The 23,951-nt window shown below is 41.8% G+C and overlaps 1 protein-coding gene across 1 annotated transcript in view; it reads right to left on the bottom strand.

Annotated features, from left to right (window-relative positions):
• Positions 1–10,977, bottom strand: part of LAMA3 (laminin, alpha 3) — a 368,228-nt gene extending 357,251 nt beyond the window's left edge. The window contains exon 1 of the mRNA XM_006835121.1: positions 10,678–10,977. Coding sequence (XP_006835184.1) covers positions 10,678–10,950 — 273 coding nt within the window. The 5' untranslated portion in view covers positions 10,951–10,977. The remainder of the gene's footprint in view (positions 1–10,677) is intronic.
• Positions 10,978–23,951: the final 12,974 nt, after the last annotated feature.

The following is a 23,951-nucleotide window of genomic DNA, read 5'->3' as shown; positions in this document are numbered from 1 at the left end:
ACTCATAGCGACCTTGTATAGGGCTTCCGAGGAGTAGCTGGTTGAGTTTGAACCACGACTTTGCTGTTCAAAATGACCTTGCAGTCCAGTGCTTATTCTACAGCACCACAGCAGCATTTGTTGTTGTTGTTGTTAAGTACTGTGGAGTCGGTTCCAACTCATAGCGACCCTGCACAGGGTTTCTGAGGCTGTAAATCTTTACGGGAGCAGAAAGCCTCATCTTTCTCCCGCAGAACCACTGGTAGTTTCAAACCACTGACCTTGAGGTTCGCGGCCTGATCCGTAACCACTACGCTACCAGAGCTCCTAGCTCGTAGCGCCCACCTTGTGGTTCCCAGTCCAGTATTTATCCTCTAAAGCCACTGGACTCCCATCAAGGTATAATACCAATCTATAACTATTGCATTTGCTTAATCATTGACTAAAGAAAGTTAGCTCCATGGGACAATGGTTCTCCTTTATTCTGAATGGTTCCCAGCACATTGTATACCCATCCTCTATGCCTGACATAGTAGATGTCAATCAATATTTGCTAAATATAGGAATTGATAAAATATACAAGTACACACACAAACACATCTCCAGGTAGCAGTTCTTTCCTGAAATACCAAGAATTTAATCTAAGGATCACCACTGAAAGACACTTGCATTAGGCAAATCTGCTGCACAAGACTTCTTTAAAGTGTTCAAGTGCAAATACATCAATTTGAGGACTAAGGTGTGCCTGAACCAAATTATGATATTTTCAATATCCTCAAATGCATGTGAAAATTGGAGAATGAATAAGGAAGACCATAGAAGAATTGATGCATTTGAATTATGGTGTTGGAGAAGAATATTAAAAGTGCCATGGACTGTCAGAAGAACAAACAAATCTGTGTCGGAAGACATACAGCTAGAATACATCCTGGAAGCCAGGATGGCCAGACTTATACTTTGGACAAATTATCAGCAGAGATCAGTCCCTGGAGAAGGACATCATGCTTGGTAAAGTGGAAGGTCACAGAAAAAGAGGAAGACCCCCAACACGATGGATTGGCACAGGGCAGCAGCAATGGGCTCAAGCATAGCAATGATTGTGAGGTTGGCACAGGACCAGGCAGTGTTTCATTCTGTGGTTCATAAGGTCGCTATGAGTGGGTGCCAACTCGATAGCCCATAACAACATTGAAAGACAGTCTACCAATCCCTAATGAGCTTCCAGATGTTGAAGTGGTCCATTAGGATAAGGAGACACTGAAAGTAGCAATCAAGTCTTTCTCCGTTTACTGCAACAGTGCAGACAAGAGCCAAAGGCAGTGTTCCATTTCCCCCCATGGAATAACAGCAGGTGAAGGTCAGATGAAATGAAATACAGACAGGGGCATCATCTCACTTCAGAGGATTCCTGAACAAAAGGCTTTTAATGGACCTAGGAGACAGGAAGCAGGGGCTCAGAGTAGAAAAGTATAGAGTTAGTGTGAAGAAAACTATCTCAGCCATGGACCCCTATAAACAAGTCTAGGCAGAGGTGACCGGCAAGTGTTAGCCAAGGACCCTGATTAGAAGGTGCCTGGGCAAGAAATATATATGACGACTCTTCAAAAAGTTCATGGATAGTACATATTATGAAAAAACTAAGCAGGGGCTTCAAAAACTTTTTTGTACCAAAATAAAGCCATGCTGACTTTAAGTTATAACATGTCTGAACCAGATCGAGTTTGACGCACTAAGAAGGGTTTCTGTTGTTAAGTGCCGTCAAGCTGGTTCTGACTCATAGCAACACCATACAGTATTTCCAAGGAGCAGCTGGTGGGTTTGAACCACCAACCTCATGATGGGTAAGTCATCAGTTTGAAAAGAATCCCTATCAGGTCAACATGAATTCTGTTAACATTGGACCAGGAACAAATACCAAATTTATGGTGAAGCTCAGGTAAAAGAATGGTAAAATCAAAGATACTTTACAAAAAGTTTACAAATGGGTAATCTGCTTAAAGAAAGGACTAGACAATGATGAAGATGAAGCCCACAGTGGCAGACAATTCACATCAATTTGTAAGGAAAGTATCTTGTTCATACGCTAACTGAAGAAGAATGAAACTGCCAACAGTTCTCAATTGGTTCAGCTTACACAATTCTGACTGAAAAGTTAAAATTAAGCACACTTCCTGCTCCATGGGTACCAAAACTGTTGAGCCCAGATCAGTCTGCAGACATGAGAAGAGCTCTCAATGAACATTTTACACAAGTGAGATCGAGATTTCTTGGAAGAATTTTAACAGAAGATAGAATATGGCTTTACTAGTATGATCCTAAAGCCAAAGCACAATCAAAGCAGTGACTACCAAGAAGTAGAAATGGTCCAATTGAAGCTAAAGTGGACAAGTCAAGAGCAAAGGTCATGGCAACACTTTGCTGCTGACTTTCTGGAGAGTGTCAAAGAATGATACCATCATTTATTAGGCGTGTTAAGAACGTTAGCCAAAACTTTAGCAAAAAAATGCCAAGGAACACTTCACCAGAGATTCCTTCTCCACCATGACAATGCTCCTCCCCATTCTTCTAATCAAATGAGGGCACTTTTGTGAGAGTTTTGATGGAAAAGCATTAAGCATCTCCCTCTTCAGTTCCAATTTAATGCCTCTGACTTTCTTTTTGTCTTTTCATCTTAAAAATTTAGAGGGCAGCCATTTTTCTTTGGCTAATAACATTTTTTTAAAAACAGCATTAACATGGTTAAATTCTCAATTCTTTAAGTGTACCTTGGCTTTGATAGAGCTTATGCTGAACAAATAATCCAAACTGGATTATATGAAGAAAAACTTGGCATCAGGATTGGAGGAAGACTCATTAACAACCTGCGATATACAGATGATACAACCTTGCTTGCTGAAAGTGAAGAAGACTTACAATATTTACTGATGAAGATCAAAGACCACAGTCTTCAGTATGGATTGCATCTCAATGTAAAGAAAACAAAAATCTTCACCACTGGACCAATAAACAACATTCTTATCAATGGAGAAATGATCAAAGTTGTCAAGGACTTCATTCTTCTTGGATCAACTATCAACACTTACGGAAGCAGCAGTCAAGTAATCAAATGATGTATTACATTAGGCAAATCTGCTGTACAAGACGTTTTAAAAGTGTTGAAGAGCAAAGATGTCAGCTTGAAGATTAAGGTGTGCCTGACCCACGCCATGGTATTTTCAATAACCTCATATACATGCAAAAGCTGGACAGTGAATAAGGAAGACCATAGAAAAATTGATGCTTTTGAGTTATAGTGCTAGAGGAGAATATTGTAAATGCCATGGGCTGCCAAAAGAACCAATAGATCTGTGTTGAAAGAAGTACAGTACGCCAGAGTGCTCCTTGGAGGCCAGGATGGCCAAACTTCGTCTCTCATACTTCGGACATATTGTCAGGAGGGACCAGTCACTGGAGAAGGATATTATATTTGGTGAGGTAGAGGGTCAGAGAAAAAGAGGAAGACCCCCAGTGAGATGGACTGGCAAAGTGGCAGCATCAATGGGTTCAAACATGGCAACAATTGTGAGGTTGGCCCAGGATCGGGCAATGTTTCATTCTGCTGTGCATAAGGTAATTATGAGTCGGTACCGACTCAATGGCACCTAACAACAACAAAAACAACAACTATTGAAACATAAAGTTCATATTTTTTATTTTTGTCTCTTAATTTTATTTTTCCACAACTTTTTGAAGACCTTTAGCGTATGAATATGAATGTGGCTATTTGAGGGGTCCTGAGTGTTAAGACTGCAATCCCCTCCAGAAAACTGGAATGCACTGACTAGGCACCAAGACTGGTGTGGAAGGGCAGTTTTCCCCTGTGAGGTCTGTCAGACAAAACTTTCTAATTACCTATGGCTTGGCTTAAAAATTCCACATGGGATTTGGCCTGGATTCAGACTGAGCTGCAGATAAACATCCAAGAGGAACTCAGCAATCAAATGGAGCAATGCTGAAGCAAGGTCATTTTAATACAGTCTGTGTGATATCTGAAGTTACTAAAATGAATGGGCTTGTCCAGGATGGAATTCTGAGGAAGAAATGGCTAATTCAGGAATAGCCTTTACAGCACAGCAGGTAAGAGCATGAAGCCTGCAGCCAAAGTGCCACCTACTAGCTGTGTGATCTTAAACAAATTACTTAACGTCTCTGTGCTTCCATTTCCTCCTCTGTAAAATGAGCATGTTAATAGAATCGCCTTCATAAACTGTTGTGAGGATTGAAGTAAGTGTGAAGTGCTTTAGAACAGTGTCAGGCAGCAGAAACTGTTACGTAAGTATGTGTTAAATTAATACCTTATACTGAGCAGGGGAGCAAGGCCACTGATTACTAGGGCTACTCCACCTGCTCACCATTCTGCCCCCTTATTTGGCATCACTCTGTCATTAGAACATACATGCAGTAGATCTTGGACCTTGAAAGTAATATAGCATCAACTGTTTCATTTCTTCATATTCATCTCTCACAATCCATAAATAATCTACTTAAGTGTAGCTAGTATTCATTCATTCATTCCACTTGTATTTTCTGAACATGGAGGATGGGGAAACTAGGAAGAAATGCAATGTTTATAACATTGAGAGACTGGAAGGCTACATGGAGCTCTGGGAGCTGACTGTCGTCAAGGCAGATTCCACTGTTGGCATGAGAGCTCTAATCAGGGCCCCACTAGCTCTTCCACACAGCAGTTTCTTTCCAAGCAGAAAGAGAACCCCATATCTGAAGAGGGTGCAGCCCTACCCAGACTGGTTTCCAAACCACCCCGCCCCCACTCCTTAGTCCATGCATACTGCACAACTAAAGGCACTTCAGCGGAGTTACAACATTCAGGTACATTGAATAAGTCCGTTCCCTATGTGATGCAATGAGTTTCTTCATATGGCCTTTGATTTGGTTCTTTTGAAACAACTGCTTGAAAAATTTCTCTCTTTGTCCTAGTTTTCCACCCCAGAAGGGTTTTGTCCAGGTTCACTGACATTTCCTGAGTACACAGTAAACAGTTTGGTTTGCAGTCAAGTTGGTTCCAACTCATAGTGATCCTTAGAGTTTTCAAGGCTTTAAATCTTCACAGGAGCAGAAAGCCTCATCCTTCTCCCAAACAGCAACTGGCGGGTTTTACCCATGGACCCTGTGGTTCGTAGTCCAGTGCTTATCATACGGAGCCATGACACTCCCAGAATATATGCTGTTAAGTGACATCAAGTCTTTTCCAACTCACAGAGACCCTGTATATGGTTTCTGAGGAGCAGGTGGTGAGTTTGAACCTTTGACCTTATGGTTCAAACCAACCTTAAGGTCCAGTGCTTTATCCCACAGTACCACACCAGGACTCCTTTGTTGTTGTTGTTGTTGTTGTTAAATGCCATGGAGTCAGTTCTAACTCATAGTGACCCTGTATAGGGTTTCCGAGGAGTAGCTGGTGAGCTTGAACCACCTACCTTGTATTCAAACCAACCGTGCAGTCCAGTACATTATCCCACAGTGTCCCACCAGAACTCCCAAGATATATATACAAGTATTTATTTTTATGTATAGGAATTAGCTTTGTCCTGATTCTATATTTGTAGTTATCTGAACATCTCATTAGACAATTGGTTCCAGAAAATTGAGCAAGAATTGAAGTCGGTTTTATAAATGCCTTATATTGCCCACCCCTGGTACACACTAATGAAATCTGGTCTCTATGTATTTGCCTATTCTAGATATTTCATGTTAGTGGGATCATACAGTATTGGCCCTTTTGAAACGGACTTCTTTCAGAAAAAGGTTTTCAAGATTCATCCATGTTGTCAGGTGTATCAGGACTTCATTTCTCTTCATGGCTGAGTAATAGTCCATTGTATGTGAACACAGATAGTCCCCAGGGTACAAAAAAGATCCATTCCAAACTGTGTCTTTAGGAGTTTGTAGGGAAGTTGGAACAAGTACATAAGGTTTTTTATTAGCCTTACTTCAGTGAAAAAAATAGCTTCGAAGTCTTTTCAATGATTTAAACCCATCACATGCAGACAAGTAAAGGTGACTATATTGAAACATTTGTTGCAAGTAGGGGATGGTTCAGTTGTTTCAAAGCAAGACTTCAGACTGGTTTTTCTGGGGTCAGGCACAGCTGAAGAAGCTCAAAGAAGGCGGTGCTCCGCTCAAAAATGGCAGCTGACTGAGTCGCTTTGAATGTGTGTGGCTCTCCACAGGCCTGCCAACAATCCAGTCTCAGGCACAAGGCTCCTGAAAGGGCTCGCTACACCTCATCTGAGTCTCCCATTCCAAGGCTTTGACCCATTATTTTTCCCATTCTGGTTACCATGACAAGTCACCCCAATTGTAAGAATTCAAGTCTGTACCTGTCTCACTTCTTAGGCTATGAGACAACTAGTTTGAATGGGTTTGAGACCTGCTTAAAAGTTCTTTATAAGTCAGCTGTTTGTAACCCAGTTGTTTGTGACCCGGGGACTGCCTGTACCACATTTGGTGCTTTCATTCACCTGTCAATAAACATTTCATTGTTGCTCACCCTTCTACTATTTGAATAATACTGTAATGGACATTGATGTACATGTATCTGTTTGTATTCCTACTTTCAATATTTGGAGTACATACCTAAGAGTGGAATTGCTAACTTATATTACAGGTCTAGAGCTGTAGGATAAGCACTGGACCATTTGGTTGGTTTGAACTGAAAGGTTGGTGGTTCAAACCCACCAGTCGCTCGTCAGAACTCCTATATAGGGTCACTATGGGTCGGAACCAACTCAATGGCACTAAACAATAGTAAAAGTCACATTTTCCAGCCCTTGCTCAGGATTTCACATTAGTTTCACACACACACACACACACAAAATAGCTCTTGTTCAAGTTAACAAATGGGTTTCATTCACAATCGTTCTATAAACAAAAACTTAGTGACCCTGACTTTCCCACTTAAGGCCATTAACCCAAATTACACAAATGTGAAGGAATGTTTTGTGGCTTAGAGCAAGCGTTTACTATTTACTATATAGTTCTATCGATAGCATACGGGTTAGACACCCATTCCTATACACAAATCCAAGGTCCCTGGATGGGGTAAATGGTTTGCATTCATCTCCTAACACAAAGGCTGACAACTCAAATCCACACTATGGTACCAGGAAAGGAAGAACTGATGATCTGCTTTCATAATGATTATGCCAAGAAGACCCTGTGGACCAGTTAGTTTTACTCTGTAACATATGGAACTGCCATGAGGCAGAACTGACCCTGTGACGAGGTTATTTATAAATCCAAATATAATCAAAGTATATATAAAAGATACGCTGAACTATCATTGTACTACATTGTGATCACATGTTTGGTAAATATGTGTATATCATTTCTTATGAGCACAGTATTTATGCCAAGCTAAAGCAAACACGTAAGATTATATCAACAACACCTTGTCTAATTTCCATTTTATCATCACTTACATAAAAAAGTCCAAGTGATAATATATTTACACAAGGGGCTTTAAACAGACCATGAAAAATATGGAATTAAAAAATAATGGAATTTTTCCACTAACCTTTTCAAACTCCCTTGTATTTCATAGATAAATATTCTAATTGTAAACATTTTTCAACAAAAGAGAATCAACTTGGGTATTTTTCTCATTTAGTCTTTACACTAACTTCTTCAGAGCCTTCAGCTATATCTTCACTAAGCCTCCTTCAACATTTTCTGAGTGGCTACTTTGCACTGAGCACTGGGAATAGGATTGTGAACAAGACAGACAGGGTCCCTGAATCACAGCCCTCAGACATCAAAAATTAATGTATGAGGAGTAGCAAGAATAGAAAAGCTTATTAAACAAATCATAAGTCCAAGGAAACTACATTAAACACTTTTCACACAATAAACAAAATTCAGACTTTAAAAATACTATGAACCTTTCTGACATAAGCCATATTTCAACTATGTGCACTACTGTTAAAGAATTACTACCATAAACCCAGATTTTATTCTAAGATACGATTTTCACTTGTTTTTTTTTTTGTGTGTGTGTGGTTTTTTTTTGTAAAATTCTATTGACCAAACACTCTAAATCTTTACTGACCCCAAAGATTTCTTTTTACAATGTTTAAAAGAGGTTGACCTATTTGGGTTACTCTTCTCCACTTCCCATCTTGAACTGTACTTTAGCAAATTCAAGACAACCAGCAATTAGGTACAGCCAAGTGATTCATATGTCTCTTTTCTTCTCCCACCCATAGCTCGTTGCTCCTCACATTTATGGAAGACAAGTCTGTACGAGCTGCTCCTAGAAGGAGCACCCAACAGCCTGGCCTCTGCTACTCACCTTCCCCTTCTTGTCCCTGACTCAAAACTCTGCTCATTAAGTGAGAATCTCTCCCATTAGTAATTAGTGCATCTTCCCAAGCCCTCAATCATGAAAGCAAAAAGCATTATTCTGCAGGGCTTTTGTTCACCCCTTATTTTCAGGGGAGAAGCAGTCATAACACGAGATAACATTCTTTTTAACACAGTGTGCTGAGTGACCTCAGATGGTCACTTCCTACTCTATCTAGGACTGGGAGCCTGGGTTTAATGACCTATATTAGAAACTCCAGACTCCTGGTGTGGTGCTGTAGGATATGCACTGGACCAAAAGGTAAATTTAAACTGCAAGGTAAGCAGTTCAAAACCATTTCCGTTCCTCAGAAACCCAATTCAGGGCTGTTGTGAGTCAGAGTCAACTCAACAGCACTAAAACAAGAACAACGTAAGAAACGATCAGAACAGCAATGATTCTGAAATGCAGTTGAATCTACATTTCTTTCAAGGTTTAAAAAGCAAGCATTAAAATCAACTTTAAATTGTTGTATTATAAATGCTTAACTCATCAAAAATAGTTGTGCACACAATTATATTTGCATATTTATATATTAGAAGTTATACACAATACAAATAAACTATAAAGAGAAAATAAAATTATTTTGTTACTGTTGTTAAGAAGAAAATTAGAAGTACTTTAATCATTGTTACTTTTTTTTTTTTTTCTTTTTTTTTTGGCCTATCTTATAAGATATACAGAGTCCTGGTGTGGCACTGTGGGTTAATGTGCTGGACAGCAAAGTAAGTTTGAACCACAGGGTTGGTGGTTCAAGCTTACCAGTCGCTCCTTGAAAACCCTGTACAGGGTAGCTACAGCTCCGTACTTATCAACAACAACATAAGACATATACTATAAGTATCTTGTTGAATAATATATTACATATGCATGTATTTATAAATAAATACGTGTATATTAACACCCCATGATCTACCACTTTTCCCTTCTGGGGATGCACGGTCAATACTTTTTAAAACACTGGCCGTATGTTAGACTCTTACAGACTCCCAATGCTCCCCTTGACCTTTTGGAGCCCAAGCTCCAAAATTACCCTCTCTGGCACTATAAGATCAGCACTGGACTGTGCTGTTGGCAGTTCAATCCCACCAGATGCTCCTTGGAAGCCCTAGAGAGGGGTCGCTCTGAGTTGGAACAGACTGGACCGCACTTAGCAACCAGACAACTGGTAACACAATTCCCTACCAGCAATTATCAGGCCATCTTAGAATAAGGGGGAAACCACTTGGGCTTGGCACAAAGAAGGTGTCGGGTCAGTACAGGATTCAAATTCAGATTACACCACTTTATGCCGTCCTGGTATGGTGCTGTAGGTAAAGCAGTGGACTACTCGGTGGCTCAAACCCACCAGCCACTCCTTGTAAACCTTATACAGGGTCTCTATGAGTTGGAACCGACTCGACTGCATTTAACACTAACAACAATGGCGCAGGCAAGTCTCTGAACCACCCCACCTGAAACACCTCGCAGCACTGTGGGTGGATTGTGTGGGAAGGCCTAGCAGATAGCAGAAGGCTAACTGAAGACCAGCAGCTGTATCATTTACTTCAGGGAGTTGGTGGCCGAAAGGTTCTGAAAGACTGAGAGACATGTCTATCGATGTCCATTTAAAGTGTCATTAGCCCCAACGACACTGGAAGATGGCCATTCAGGCTGTAGACTGATCTTTTCATTGACATGTTGATGTGAAGAGCAATATATAGATGACAAGCTAGAAATTCTCCAGAACTTACATGACTAAGAGGAACTGCTGCCAACTTCTCCGAATAAGATTAGGGAAGAAGGCGGCACGCCTATAAAGTGTGGGGGGTCTCAAGGACCTGGCTAGGTACCACCTCCGCTGATGGCGGCAGGTGACAGCTCCAAGCATCTTCAGAACTCCACTTTGGACTTTCTCCTCAACTTGCCCCAACCTGATAACATCCTCGCATCCGGCGTGCTTTACCTATATACGCCTAGGGCGGCGTGGTAGCAAGGTTCAGGTACCCAAAGACTCACTCCCAGCGCCCTACCCCCAGGGGCTGCTGGCAGGCGTAAGCGTGGAGGGACCCTCCCCATCACCCAAGGTCGCTGGCACGCACTGTCGCCGAGAGCCAAGCCCCGTGGTCTGGGGCCACTCGCACACGCGGATCTGGAGCCCGCTCTCGGCGCCTGGAGCCACGGACCCGCGTGGGGAGAAGCGGTCCCCCGTCGCCCTAAACGCAGGCAAGTGAGGGGAAGGACGTCGCCCCAGTTGCCAGGAGTCTCCAGCACACCTCCTGCTCCCAGCCTGGCCCGCCGCTCTCCCAGGACCTCACCTGGATGGAGTGGCCGCGGCCTGGGGCGGTGGGGCCCCCCACCAACTTGCAGTAGAGCTCGGGCCGGGGCCGTCCGCCGCCGGGCTCTCGCTCCCCGCAGGTGGCGGTGGCCCAAATCTTGGCCGCTTCGGCCAGGTTGAAGTAGGGCGGGTGCAGGCTGAGCCCAGCCGGGGCCTCGGGGTCCGGAGCAGCGTCACACAAGACTTGGAGCAGCAGCAGCAGCAGCGGGAAAAAGCGCAGTGGCCAGCCCCGCGCGCACTCAGCCGCCGCCATCCCGTCCGTAGGTCCGCCCGCCTCGGGCGCCCGCTCCGAGATTCGCGGTTTGGCGTCGGCACGGCTGCAGTTTTCAGCTCGCCTTTCCTGGAGTAGCTGTGCGAGGAGCTAGCGCAGCCCAAGAGTGGGCGGTGCGGAGCCGCACCCCGGCTCCACGCGCCGGGCGCCTGCGGCGTGGGGGTGGCTGCTCCGATCGGAAAACCTGCGGCTGATGGAGCTGGCACCCGCCGGATCAGGAACTGACAGCGGCCTGCGCTGGGCGTCTTCTGTGTGTTTGCGGCGCGCTGGAAACTTCTCCGGCGGGGAAGGAGGAAGGCGTTCCCGGCTCCTGCCCAGGGCAGAACTCAAAGATACCTCCTCATATTCTCGGACCAGTCAGTAAAGCCAACTCCAGACCTCGGGCCAGAGAGGAGGCTTGCAGCGAATTTGGGTGAAATAGCAGAAGAAACTGCCACTGTCTGCTGAACTTCTCTATCAAAGACACGTATCCAACACTATGCACCAATAATCTCTATGACAGTGCAGAACTGGAAATTGGGAATATAGAACTTGCACATTTAAAGACAAGCGATTATACAAATTGTGGTTCGTTATGCTGTTGAAATACAGTGGAGGAAATCCGTTAGATGCCTAGTCTGTTAATATTTTCAGTCAAACTCAAATGTGTGAATTACTCTAGCTCCCAAGCCATCATCAAGGGCAGAGGATACTCCCCCCAAGACAAAGACTGGATCTATATACAGGACTGCTCACAAAAATAGAACCATATAGGTCCTCAAAGCAATTAGAGGAAGCATTGCTGCAATCCCTGAGTGGGCCGCTAACCGCAAAGGTTGGAGGTACCCGTTCGCTCAGAGCCACCTTGGAAGAAAGTCCTGGCAATCTAGTTCCAAAATATCAGTCATTAAAACCCCTGGGAGCAGCAGAATTCTGCTCTGACATACATGGGGTCACCATAAGTAAGAGTGGACTTGACTGGCAATTGGTTGGCCATTGCTGCAGTCCAAGATGATCAGAAGTGCCCCAGAGGAAGTAGAGTTTGAACTTTCAAGACTGGAGAAGACAAAAGAGGGAGAGCATGAACCCTTCTTGAGTAAAGTTACAGAGATAGGGATACAACGGTACAGGTCAGACAGAACTGATTGGTTGTTTATTGAACGCTGGAATATGTTGTAGGAAAAACTGTGTTTATTTAATTTTCCATTTAGTCTTCTAAATAAAAAAAGATAATTTGTGTGCATAACATCAACAAAAGTCATAAAGACTGATCATTGACTACATGAAAATCAAAATTTAAATGTACACATCAAAAACACCATATCAAAATAAGAAAAGAAATGGAGAGTAGACTCTTTGATGTATAAAACACTTTGAAAGTAGGCGAATGCCCTGGACTAAGAACCATAACACACAATTTATAGAAAAAGAAATACAAAAAGTTTTACTTTTCTAGAAACTGAAATATAAAGCAACAAAGAGACTGCTTATTCACCGAACACACTGGCATAGGTTTTCCTTGTTGTTGTTTTTGTTTTTTTTTTTGTAAGAGTCATAGTCTCAGGGGTTCCTCCGGTCTCCATCTACTTAATTAGCTTTTTCTCCCACTCTATCTAGGACTCCTGGTGTGGCTCAGTAGGATCAGCCTTGGATTACAAACCACAGGTCATTGGTTCAAATCCAACTGTTCCTTGGAAACCCTATTCAGGATCACTATGAGTTAGAAACACTTAACAGCAAAGACAACAATCCAGGACCTTCTAGTGTGATCCCTTTCAGAAGACTAGTTCTGCTCAAGTTGAGATAAACCAAAAACCAAATCTACTGCCATTGAGTCGATTCCAAATCATCACAACCCTATAGGACAAAATAGAACTGGTTCCTAGGGTTTCCGAGTCTTGCTAGAGGATGACTGTTTTGTCTTTCTCCCTTGAAGCAGCTAACAGGTTCCAACCATCGACCTTTTGGTTCACAACTCAATGTTTGACCCACCATGCCACCAAGTTTTCTTCAAACCAGCTGTCATCGAGCAGACTCTAGCTCATAGGAAAACCTATGGAGCAGAGCAGAACTATGTCCTTAGGGTTTCTGAGACTGTATCTTGGAGTAGCTGGTGAGTTTGAACCACTGACCTTGAGGTTAGTAGCCTAATGCTTACCTAACTGCAGCACCAATGCTCTACAAGTTGAGATGGTGGTGGTGGTGGTGGTGTGCCTCTGAATCAGTTCCAACTCATAGAGACCCTGTATAGGTTTTGGGAGGCTGTAAATCTTTAGTGGAGCAGACAGTCTCATCTTTCTCCCAAGAGTGGCTGGTGGATTCAAACTACTGACTTTGCAGTTAGCAGTCCAATGTGTGACCAACTATGCCACTAGAGAGTCTTCAAGTTGAGATTTTGTTGTTCTTAAGTGCTGTCAAATGGGTTCCAACTCATAGTAACCCTGTATGGGGTTTCTAAGGAGCAGCTGGTAAGTTTGAACTGCCGAACTTGTGGTTCAAACCTACCTTTCAGTCCAATGCCTCCCCTAAAGTGCGACACCAGGACTCCATCAAGTTGGGATGGTCCTTCCTAAACAGATGAAGGGAGATAGAGGAAAAGTGAATAAAAGAGATTTAGCATACTTTTCAAAGAAGTCTTTCTAAACCCATGATTATTTGAAGGAAATCATTCAACAAATGTTTTCAATAAATGCTTTCAAAAAGGATTCCAAAATTATGCAGATATGCAAATATGAAAACAAAGGCTAAATTCAAGAAACTGTTCTCTACACAGCCCAGTAACTCTAGCACAATGCCAGGTAGTTTCATTCAGATGTTTTGATGATATCAGAAACTGCAGTGGCCCAGATGACCGTCTATTGAGTTAAATCCAGGCGTCTTCCTTATAGCGCTTTGTGCTCTGCTATAAAAGGCAACATAGCTTACAGGTTTATATGATTTTACAAAAACAATATTTCTCTTTGATGTGTCTTATTTCTTCCCATAGTCAGATGACCTGAAATAGATATTGCAGTTTAAAAATAAATTTGTGATGTCTTAATAGAATAAGTGTGTTTGCCCACTTAGAACAACTTTAAAGATAAGCAAATAAAAACTATATATCTAAAGTTAATATTTACTAGTAAATTTCTCTCTCTAAAGAGTGTATATCCAAAGCAAATATCCAGGGAGCACATATCCTCCACAGATGTAGATACAGGAGATATAAAAGTTGTATACTGGCAAGAATGATACTTTGCAGGGAGGAGAGGGTATTGCTTTCAAGTTCAAATGAAGGACATTATAAACAAGTGCTTTTAAGCACTAGAGTGAGATGCAAATACAATGCACAATTGTCATTGTAAGGCAAGATGAGTGCTAGGGTTTAATATGAAAGAGGATGTTTAAAGAAATTAATTTACTTGGCCACATTTTGACAAAAATTCAAACAATAAACAGGGTACAAGGTTTCCAACTCCCAGTTTGTATACTAAAGGAAAGTCACCTGAGTGAGGACATCCATGGCATGACAGCTGTAGAAGCATTCTGAGCACAAGAGGAGCTACTGGTGTACTTAGCGGGAGACGGGTGGGTGCAACCAACATGTATAGTTACATATAAACAAATCCAAACTAACACAAGTGAATTTGGGGATTGGCTAGCTTTCCAATACTTCAAAAGTGAGTCATGCTTCAATTTGCCCTTCAGATCTTAAGATGAAAATGCAGATTACCATACATATTATTGTTGAAAAGAATCACCGTAAGAGTTAAGAACCTAGTATGCCAGGTCATATTGTCAGGAGGGACCAGTCACTGGAGAAGGATATCATGTTTGGTAAGATGGAAGGTCAGAGAAAAAGAGGAAGACCCACAATGAGATGGAATGGCCAACTGGCAGCATTGACGGATTCAAGCGTGGCAACAGTAGTGAGGGTGGCCCAGGATCGGGCAGTGTTTCGTTCTGCTATGCATAAGGTCGCTATGGGTCGGTACCGACTCGATGGCACCTAACAACAACAACAATGCCAGGATGATCAACTGCATATTGCAAAGACATAATCAAACCCAAAAATGCTCTCTAGTACAGACCCTAGCATTATACTTATGGTGATGGTCCTTGAGGTGAAAGCATGAATTTCTCTCGTCCTCCTTTTTTACACCCTCTCCCCAATATGATGCCTTTTTTGTTCTGACCATCAGAAGTCCTTGCTGTTAAGTGCCGTGAAATCAGTTCTGACTCATAGCAACCCAGCATAGGGTTTCTGAGGAGCCAGCTAGTGGGTTTGAACTGCCAACCTTATGGCTAGCAGCTCACAACTTGTCCTACAGCACCACACCAGGAGGCTATCAGAAGTCCTAAGACCTACTTTTCATTACTATTCTTCTTAAAATTGTATTTCTGAACTACAACTTGCTGTTGGTTTGGTTTCACTTCAGAAGTAGGTAAGTTTCACAAGTTTTTCTTTTACGTCATCATTTCATGTTCCAAGGGAATAAAGACCAGTTGTTATGTCATAGATGGCCACTTACCAGCTTTTAAAACCTTAGGCACTACACAACGAACTAGGAGGTAAACCAGAAGTATTAAACACGGTATTAGGCCATGTTATTAGTTATCTGGAATGTTCCATAAAACTATGGCCCTAAACCTTTCCAAATCATGGAACCAGATGCCATGAGGTATTTGCCAACTGTGTTTCTTAACAAATAGTTTTCATGTTATTAAAGACCTACGTAGGGAGAGAAAGGGAGAACTAGAAACTTTACCATAGAAAGCTTGTAAGTCTGCCTTCAACCCATAACTTGGAATACCTAAAATGGGGCTACAACTTTCCCAGTGAAGGAGGCTTCCTGCGGAGCCTTTGCATTGCATAAGACCATTTGTGGAATCCTGAACCCCATCCAGAATCTTCTGAGGTGGGAAATCTCCACTTAAAAGGACAAGCAGACCAGCCTAGAGTGACTACAAGAACAGAAGATACTTCTTGAAAGAAAGACCAGCAGGAAAAATCAAAAACAATAACAGTAGTCCAGCTGACTACTACAAGATCAAGCAAGTTGTGTGCCCAGGAGCCATCAAGGCAAGTGGTCAGGTCCCCCCAGGGCAAACCCCCTTCCAAGACTAAGACTCAAGGGGGATACACAAAAAGGCATGTGGTCTGACTGGTGACCACGTTGATAATCAATAAGGGGAAGTAGAGGGAAAACGGCAATGAAGTTCTGAGCAAAGTCCGACCACATTCAATAGACTCCTGTGAACCCGGGTTGAGACCTGGTTGGCCAGCAGTATGGCAAGACCTGGGGACTCCTGGGCCCAGAGACAGCGGCATGGCCACAGAGGGCTAGAGCAAAGAGTGAAGCGTCGAGCTGATAAGAAGTGAGGGCATATGCACAAGAACACCCACACTTGCAAATAGTACTCACTTGACCTGGCTTCAATAGCTAGATGATCAGAACTCAACTAGAAGAAGAAAGAAGAGGAAAAAAAAGAGTAATCTGATATAATTTTATGAACTTGACCTATACCTATGAATGTAGTCTCTCAAAAGAGGGAGTAAATCTTTACAATGGGATCATTCCCACCCCCTCGGTACACAGGGTAGACAGGGATGGGCAACTTGGACATTGGCTATGCAAAATGGGGAAATTACAAAGGCAAGAAGCTTACAAGCTTTCAAGAGGGAGCCTAGTTTCAGAGGGTGTGGCGGAAGGTAGAATCTCCACTGAGTGGTTTCCAACCTGTCTGGATAGGGCTGATGAAAGGAGATGGGGATAAGACTTTTGTGGTACAATAGTGAATAATGGCTATCAGGACTGATTGTGAGGGTTGGAAATGTAAAGGTAGATATTTTGTAACAAAAAGAGGGGAGTGGGTGACTTTGCAGTCCAGGAGCAGAGGTCCCTGGGACCATCAAGTGAGAAAAGTGGAGTGCGGGACCCTACCCAGAGAAGTAGTGACACCAGAGATGGAGGCAGAGACGATGATGTGGAGAGATAGAGCAGCTGGGGACTCTAGACCCAGAGAGGGAGGGGGCTGTGTGCTGACGACCCGGGTAGGGAGGGTGGTGGGCAGATGTTTGATGATGCATGGAGGGGATTGTAACCATAACAATGAAATGAAATGTGATATGGTGAATGTAAAACTAATGTTCTCCCATGTAAACTTCAAGTAATTTGCAATAAAAATCTAATAAAAAGAAGAGGGAGTTATCTTGATGCATTCTCTAAAAGAACACAGAATGACCACGGGACTTATTAGGAAAAGTTTTAAGAAAATTAAAAACAACACTGGTGAAAATAAATTTTTAAAAAGCAGGAAAAAAAAAAGACTTATGTAACTTCTAATATGTGCTTCTGATTAGCATGAAATAATTAGCATAACTATTTGTTGTTGTTGTTAAGTGCCATCAAGTCGGTTCTGATCCATAGTGACCCTATATAGTGTTTCCGAAGAGCAGCTGGTGAGCTTGAACCACCGACCTTGCAGTTCAAACAGCTTTGCAATCTGGCACATTAACCCACAGTGCCACACCAGGACTAGACTGAAATCATTCTAGCCCAAAGTGAAGAAACTGTGCTTCCGTTAGTCTGCATTGTTGTTGTTGCTATTGTTAAGTGCCTTTGAGTCAATTCCAACCTATTATCATATGCTAATTCTGGTGTTGCGCTGTAGGATCAACACTAGGTTGTAAACCTCATGGTCGGCAGTTCAAACCCACCAGCGGCCCCTTGGAAGCCCTCTGCAAGGTGGCTATGATTTGGAAGCAACTCAATCAAGGACACTTAACAGCAACAGTAAATAAAGGTAGGGTTTCTATTAGTTAGGACCCTAGGTGATTCAAATGGCTTGCACTCAACTATGAACCTAAAAATTGGCAGTTTGAACCCACCCTGTAATACCACAGAAGAAAGTCTAACAATCCGCTTCTGTAAAGATTACAGCCAAGAAAATTCTATGGAGTACAATTCTGTTTAAGTCAGAATTGGCTCGGTGAGTTTAGTTGATCTGGTTTCTATTAGCTATTTTGAAAAATCGGGAATTACCCTCATGCCCCTGGGCATCCTGAAACACAAATCTACCATCACTCGCTTTTGTTTGTAAATAAGAAAACCAAGGTTAAGGGGCTTATCCAAGTACTCACTCACCGAATATTATCCAGACTCTAACTCTCTGCCTGACAGTATTCCAACAAACCTCACCCCTACTCCCTTTCTGTGTGGGTCTCCCTGTTCCATGTCCCTTGAACTAAAGACTCCTTGCAAACTAGCATTACTCCTGTGGGTCTCAGCTGCGTCTGGCTCATCATCTAAGCTCAGACTCCTCAGTGTTAACCAAAACTGACTGAAATTCTCAGACTTCTTGTATGCAGTATTTGTGCTCACTGCAGACAGATTCCAGCTGCCCTCTGGTCCCTCCCATTAGGGCACTTCCTGGTACTCAGGTCTGCCAATGACCCTGCAAAGAATTCACATTCCAATTGCATTAATTTCCTCTCCAACTTTTGTTTCACACACTCCTGTTTGGCCTTTATGTGAAATATGCAACTGGGCAGAGCAGGTAGTTTTATCCATTTGTCAGGATGATTCTTTTCTTCCACCTGAGGTTAGTGTTACTATAAGCAGTAGTGCTACAATAAAAAAGAAAGTTGTGTTGTTGTTGTTAAGTGCCACAGAGTCATTTCCAACTCATAATGACCGTGTGTAGAGTTTCCAAGGAGCAACTGGTGGGTTTAAATTGCTAAAAGTGGTTAGCAGCCCAGTGTTGATCCAAAAATGCCACATCGGGACTCCAAGATAAAGTCCACACCTATATAATAATACCTTTTGCTTTTACAATGCAATTCTTCCCTATCAATCCATAGCTACCCTCTGGACTAAGTGGGTAGAAGCCATTTTTCTCATTTTATGCAGGGGCAAAATAAACGGCAAAGAATTAAATCATCTTGCTCAGGTTTTATGGGGATTTAAGAAACAGAGCCTTCATCTCTTGACCTGATGTTTAGTAATTTTATTTGGCAGGGATTTAGAGTGTAAATTAGAAAGGATTTAGAATGTAAATTAAAATCAGCCGCTAACATACCCTTTTGCACACTTTGACATTTCTTTTTGGTCATTTTAAGCTTAAGGGTAGCGTAGTGCTTACAAATCGGGCTGCTAACCTCAAGGTCGGCAGTTCGAAACTACCAGCTGTTCCTCTGGAGAAAGGTGAGGCTTTCTGCTCCCGTAAAGATTTGCAGCCTTGGAAAGCCTGTGCAGGGTCACTATGAGTCGGAACCGACTCCACGGTACATAACAACAACAACAAGCTTACGGGTGGAGTCCAGGTGTGACGCTATGGATTAAGTCGCCAGACTGCAAAGTCATTTGAACTGCAGTGTCGGCGGTTCAAGCTTACCAGCTGCTCCTTGGAAACTCTATACAGGGTCACTATGGGTCGGAACCAACTCGAGGGCAGTTCACAACACCAACAAGCTTAAGGATAAGCCATCCAGGTGGTATAGTGGGTTACCCATGGACTACTAACAACAGTTCAAGTTCACCAGCTGCTGTGTGAGAGAAAGATACGGCTTTCTGCTCCTATAAAGATTTACAGCCTCAGAAATCCTATAAAGAGCTACTTTTAGTTGAAACTTAACAACAATTTTTAAGGCTATGAAGCAGAATTAATAGTTTCTAGGCCCACAGAAGGTAGCAAACCAGACATCATTAAATGTCACTCTACAGTGTTTTGGAGTCCCTGGGTGGTAGTTAGTGTACTTAGCTGATAACTAAAAGGTTGGCAGTTCAAGTCCACCTGGAGGTACCACAGAAGAAAGACCTCATGGGATATTTTCAAATCCTAAGCTGTTGGATACCCTGTGTAGTTGTTTTCTTGAGTGATAGCTAATCAAATACAGCAATAAATGCGTGAGCAGTAGAAGACCAAAGAGATCATAGAGAGCTAAGCATTTGTGTGCATAAAAGATTTTAACAAATGAACAAAAGATAACTTATACAATAGGAAAAAGTCTCTGAGAACCACATAGCCAATAAAGATCTCATATCCAAAATATGTGTAAAACGTCTACAATTTAATAAAAAGACAAATAACTCCATCCAAAACATGGGAGGTAGGGAAATGGTATGTTCTCACTTTTATGAAATGGCATGAATGAGCAAACATACAGAAAATATAGTTTGTTGGTGGTTACCAGGGGTGAGGGTTGGGGAAAAAGACAGAAGTACGTCTTAAATAGTCGTCACTTTTTGTTATAAAAATGCCAATGATGACACAGAACATGGGTGAAATTTCTAAAGCTTAACTAATGAAAATATGTTAACATAGAGAAAGGGGATGAATGGGGAAATGCTAGCCTGTGTGGGGTTTTGTAACAATAACAACCAAATAAATGGGGGAGCTACAGATGTGGATACTAATTTTTGTTGTTCCTCCTCATAGTGACCCCATGCACAACAGAATGAAACACTGCCCAGTCCTGAGACAGCCTCACACGTGTGGTTACACTTGAGCTCATTGCTGTTACCACGATGTCAGTCTATCTCATTGGGGGTCTTCTTCTTTGTCACTGATTCTACACTTTATGAAACATAATGTCCGATTCCAGGAACTGGTCTCTTCTGATAATATGTCCAAAGTATGAGAAGTGAAATCTCACCATCCTAGCCTCTAAGAAACCTTTTGGCTGTACCTCCTCCAACACAGACCTGTTTGTTCTTCTGGCTGTCTTTGGTACTTTCCAAAAAACACTACAAGAACAAACCCACGAGAAAATGCAAGTTTTGAAACAATGCAAAACCTGTCATTAGAAATCCAGAAGATTAATACTAAGATTGCAGAAATGGATAATCCATTGAAAGGGCAAAGGAGGAGATGCAAAAGCCATGAAAGCCCAAATCAGTGAACTTGCAAATAAATCTCTCATTACTTGTATGCTAGAAGAACAATCAGTAAAAAACGAAAAAATCTGAGGGAATCCTAAGAGTTATGTGGGACACCATGAAGAGGAATTACAGGTAATCAGAATTCTAGAAAAGAAAGAGATAATAAAAAACACAGAGAAAACTCTTGAAGAATTGTTGTAAGAAAACTTCCCTAACATCATGAAAGATGAGATGAAAAGCAGGCAAGAAGCTGAATGAACCCCAAATAGGATAGATCCGAAAAGAAGATCACCCAGACATACTATAATAAACCTTTCCAAAACCAAAGACAAGGGAAAACTTCTGACAGCAACTCAGAGGAAAACTCAAAGTTACCTGCAAAGGAGAACTAATAAGACTAAGCTCTGATTTCTCTGCAGAAATCATGCAGGCAAGAAGGCAATGGGATGACATATACAAACCTCTGAAAGAAAAAAATGGCTAACCAAGAGTCATATACCCAGCAAAGCTGTCCCTCAAATATGACAGCAAAATTAAGACATTTCCTCATCAACAGAAACTAAAGGAATTTGGAAAACAAACAAATAGACCAACTTTACAAAAAAAAGACTAAATGGCATTCTTTGGACTAAAAACCAACAACAACCTGAGATTAATATATATGACAGCAGACCCAGAACTCAATCCAGATAGAGAAGTATTTCAAGTAAAACAAACCTACAAGTCTGAAAATAGGGAACCAGAGATAACAATTTATAATGAAGTCACTACAAAGCAAAAAGAGAGAATAGTGTAGATACAGAACTTCCAAATGGCAAGAAAGCTAAGTAGATTTCATGATAAAACAAAATGTTTTCAACAGGAAAAAAAAAATTATAGGGCAACCTTGGAAAATTAATACACCTTTACATAAAAATAAAAAAACGAGGAAAGTCAGAAAGACAAGGTAAACATTAACACAACAGAAATAAAAATGAAAAGAAAACCATAGCGCAGAAAAGTACGTGGAACAAAGACCCAGGAGCACCACAAAATAACATGCAGCAAAATGGTAACATTCGATTCATACCAGTCAATGATTACACTGAATGTAAACGGAGTAACCACACTATACACGGAATGTAAACAGAATAACCGCACCAATCAAGAGATATAGAGAGTAGCAGAACAGATAAGAAAACAGCCTATTTACAGAAGAAAGGTTAAACAAATTTTGATACATACATACAATGGAATACTATGCAATACTGAAGAATGACAATGAATTGACAAAATACCTCACAACATGGATGAACATGGAGGACATTATGCTGAGTGAAATCAGTCACAAAAGAACAAATATTGTATGAAATCTCTGTTGTAAACATTTAGAAAAGGTTATGTTGATAAAAGAAGCATTCTATGATGGTTATTGGGGTAGTGGAGGGAAATTATTCATAAGCTAGAGGGTTGTTGTTGTTGTGAAGTGCCATCGAATTGGTTTCAACCCATGGTGACCCTGTATAGGGTTTCCGAGGAGTAGCTGGTGAGCTTGAACCATCGACTTTGCAGTTCAAATGGCTTTGAAGTCTGGTGCATTAACCCACAGCACCACACCAGGACTCCAGCTAGAGGATAGACACATGTTAATATGGGTGTCAGGGCAGGCAATATATAATAGGAGGGAGGATGGCAGAGGAAAGATGAAGACGGCAGGAAACACAGGGAGGAATGCAAGAATTAAAGTGAATAGAGGTAAATACTGTTAACTGATGATGGTGGTGATGGTGGTTATGTGCCTTGGAGTAGTCCCGACTCATAGCAACCCTACATAGGGTTTCCGAGGTTGTGAATGCTTAACAGTAGCAGAAAGCCTCATTTTTCTCCCACGGAACCGCTAATAGTTTCAAACTGCGGACCTTGAGATTAGCAGCCCCACTCATAACCACTGTTGATACATAGAGGGAATTGCAATCATTGTAATAAAGCAAAGTGTATGATTTGTTGAATGTAAAACTAATGATCTACTCTGTAAACCTTCACTCAATTCACAATAAAAAGTTAAAATTAAATTTCAAAGTTATATGAGATACGACCTCACTCCTACTAGAATTTCAATGATAAAAAACCCCACAGAAACTAACAAATGTTAGCTAAATGTGGGGAGATTAAAACTCTTATCCAGTGCTGGTGGGAATGTTAAATTGTACAACTATTGTGCAAAACAGTATGGTTGTTCCTCAAAATATTAGAAATAGAAATACCACATGATCCAGCAATCCTACTCCCCAAAATGTAGCCCGTTTTTGTTAAGTGCTTTCGAGTCGGTTCTGACCCATAACGATCCTGTATAGGGTTTCTGAAAGCAACTGGTGAACTTCAACCACCAATTTTGCAGTTCAAACCAACTTTGCAGTCCAACGCATTATCCCACAGTGTCATACCAGGATTCCAGATTACAGGAATAGGTAAATGCGAGTATGTAAAAACCAGTGGTTATTAGTGGTTACCTGGGGTGCCTTGCACAGTTTAGCAGTTTAGTAAAAACTTGTCAAAATTTGGATTGTGTTAACTTCATTTGAGCCCTAGGATATAGGAATAATAGGCATTTGTGTACACCATATCATCACTGAAAGTGCTCAACTCTTAATGATCCTTAGTGATGAGCAGTTCATGGAATATTTTTTTGTTATTGTTAAGGGCCATTGAGTTGATTCTGACTCATAGCGACCTTGTATAGGGTTTCCAAAGAACAACCGATGGGTTTGAACTACAGACCTTATGGTTCGAAGTCCAATGCTGATCCTACAGCACCACACCAGGAGCTCTCATGGAATATATGGGGTGCTTATTTTCGACACTTCTTAAGATAGTAGTGTAGATACAATTTGCTGACTTTTGTACTTTTTCACCCTAGATTTATAGAGTACCTGTTAGAGTTGTTAGGTGCCTTTGAGTCAGTTCCAGCTCATAGAGACCCTATGCTCAACAAAACTAAACACGGCCCTGAGATATCCTTACAATTGTCACGCTTGAGTCCATTGCTGCTGCCACTGTATCAATCTATCTTGTTGGGGGGTAGGGGGTGTCCTATCTCTTTTTCATTGACCTATTCTTCAGGGACTGATCCCTCCTGATAACATGCCTGGAGTGTAAGAGACA

The sequence above is a fragment of the Chrysochloris asiatica genome, unplaced genomic scaffold (genome assembly GCF_000296735.1).
Source record: "Chrysochloris asiatica unplaced genomic scaffold, ChrAsi1.0 scaffold00015, whole genome shotgun sequence".
NCBI classification, from domain to species: Eukaryota; Metazoa; Chordata; class Mammalia; order Afrosoricida; family Chrysochloridae; genus Chrysochloris; species Chrysochloris asiatica.
The sequence above is the reverse complement of the archived record's forward strand: the minus strand, read 5'-3'. Positions and strand labels throughout refer to the sequence as shown.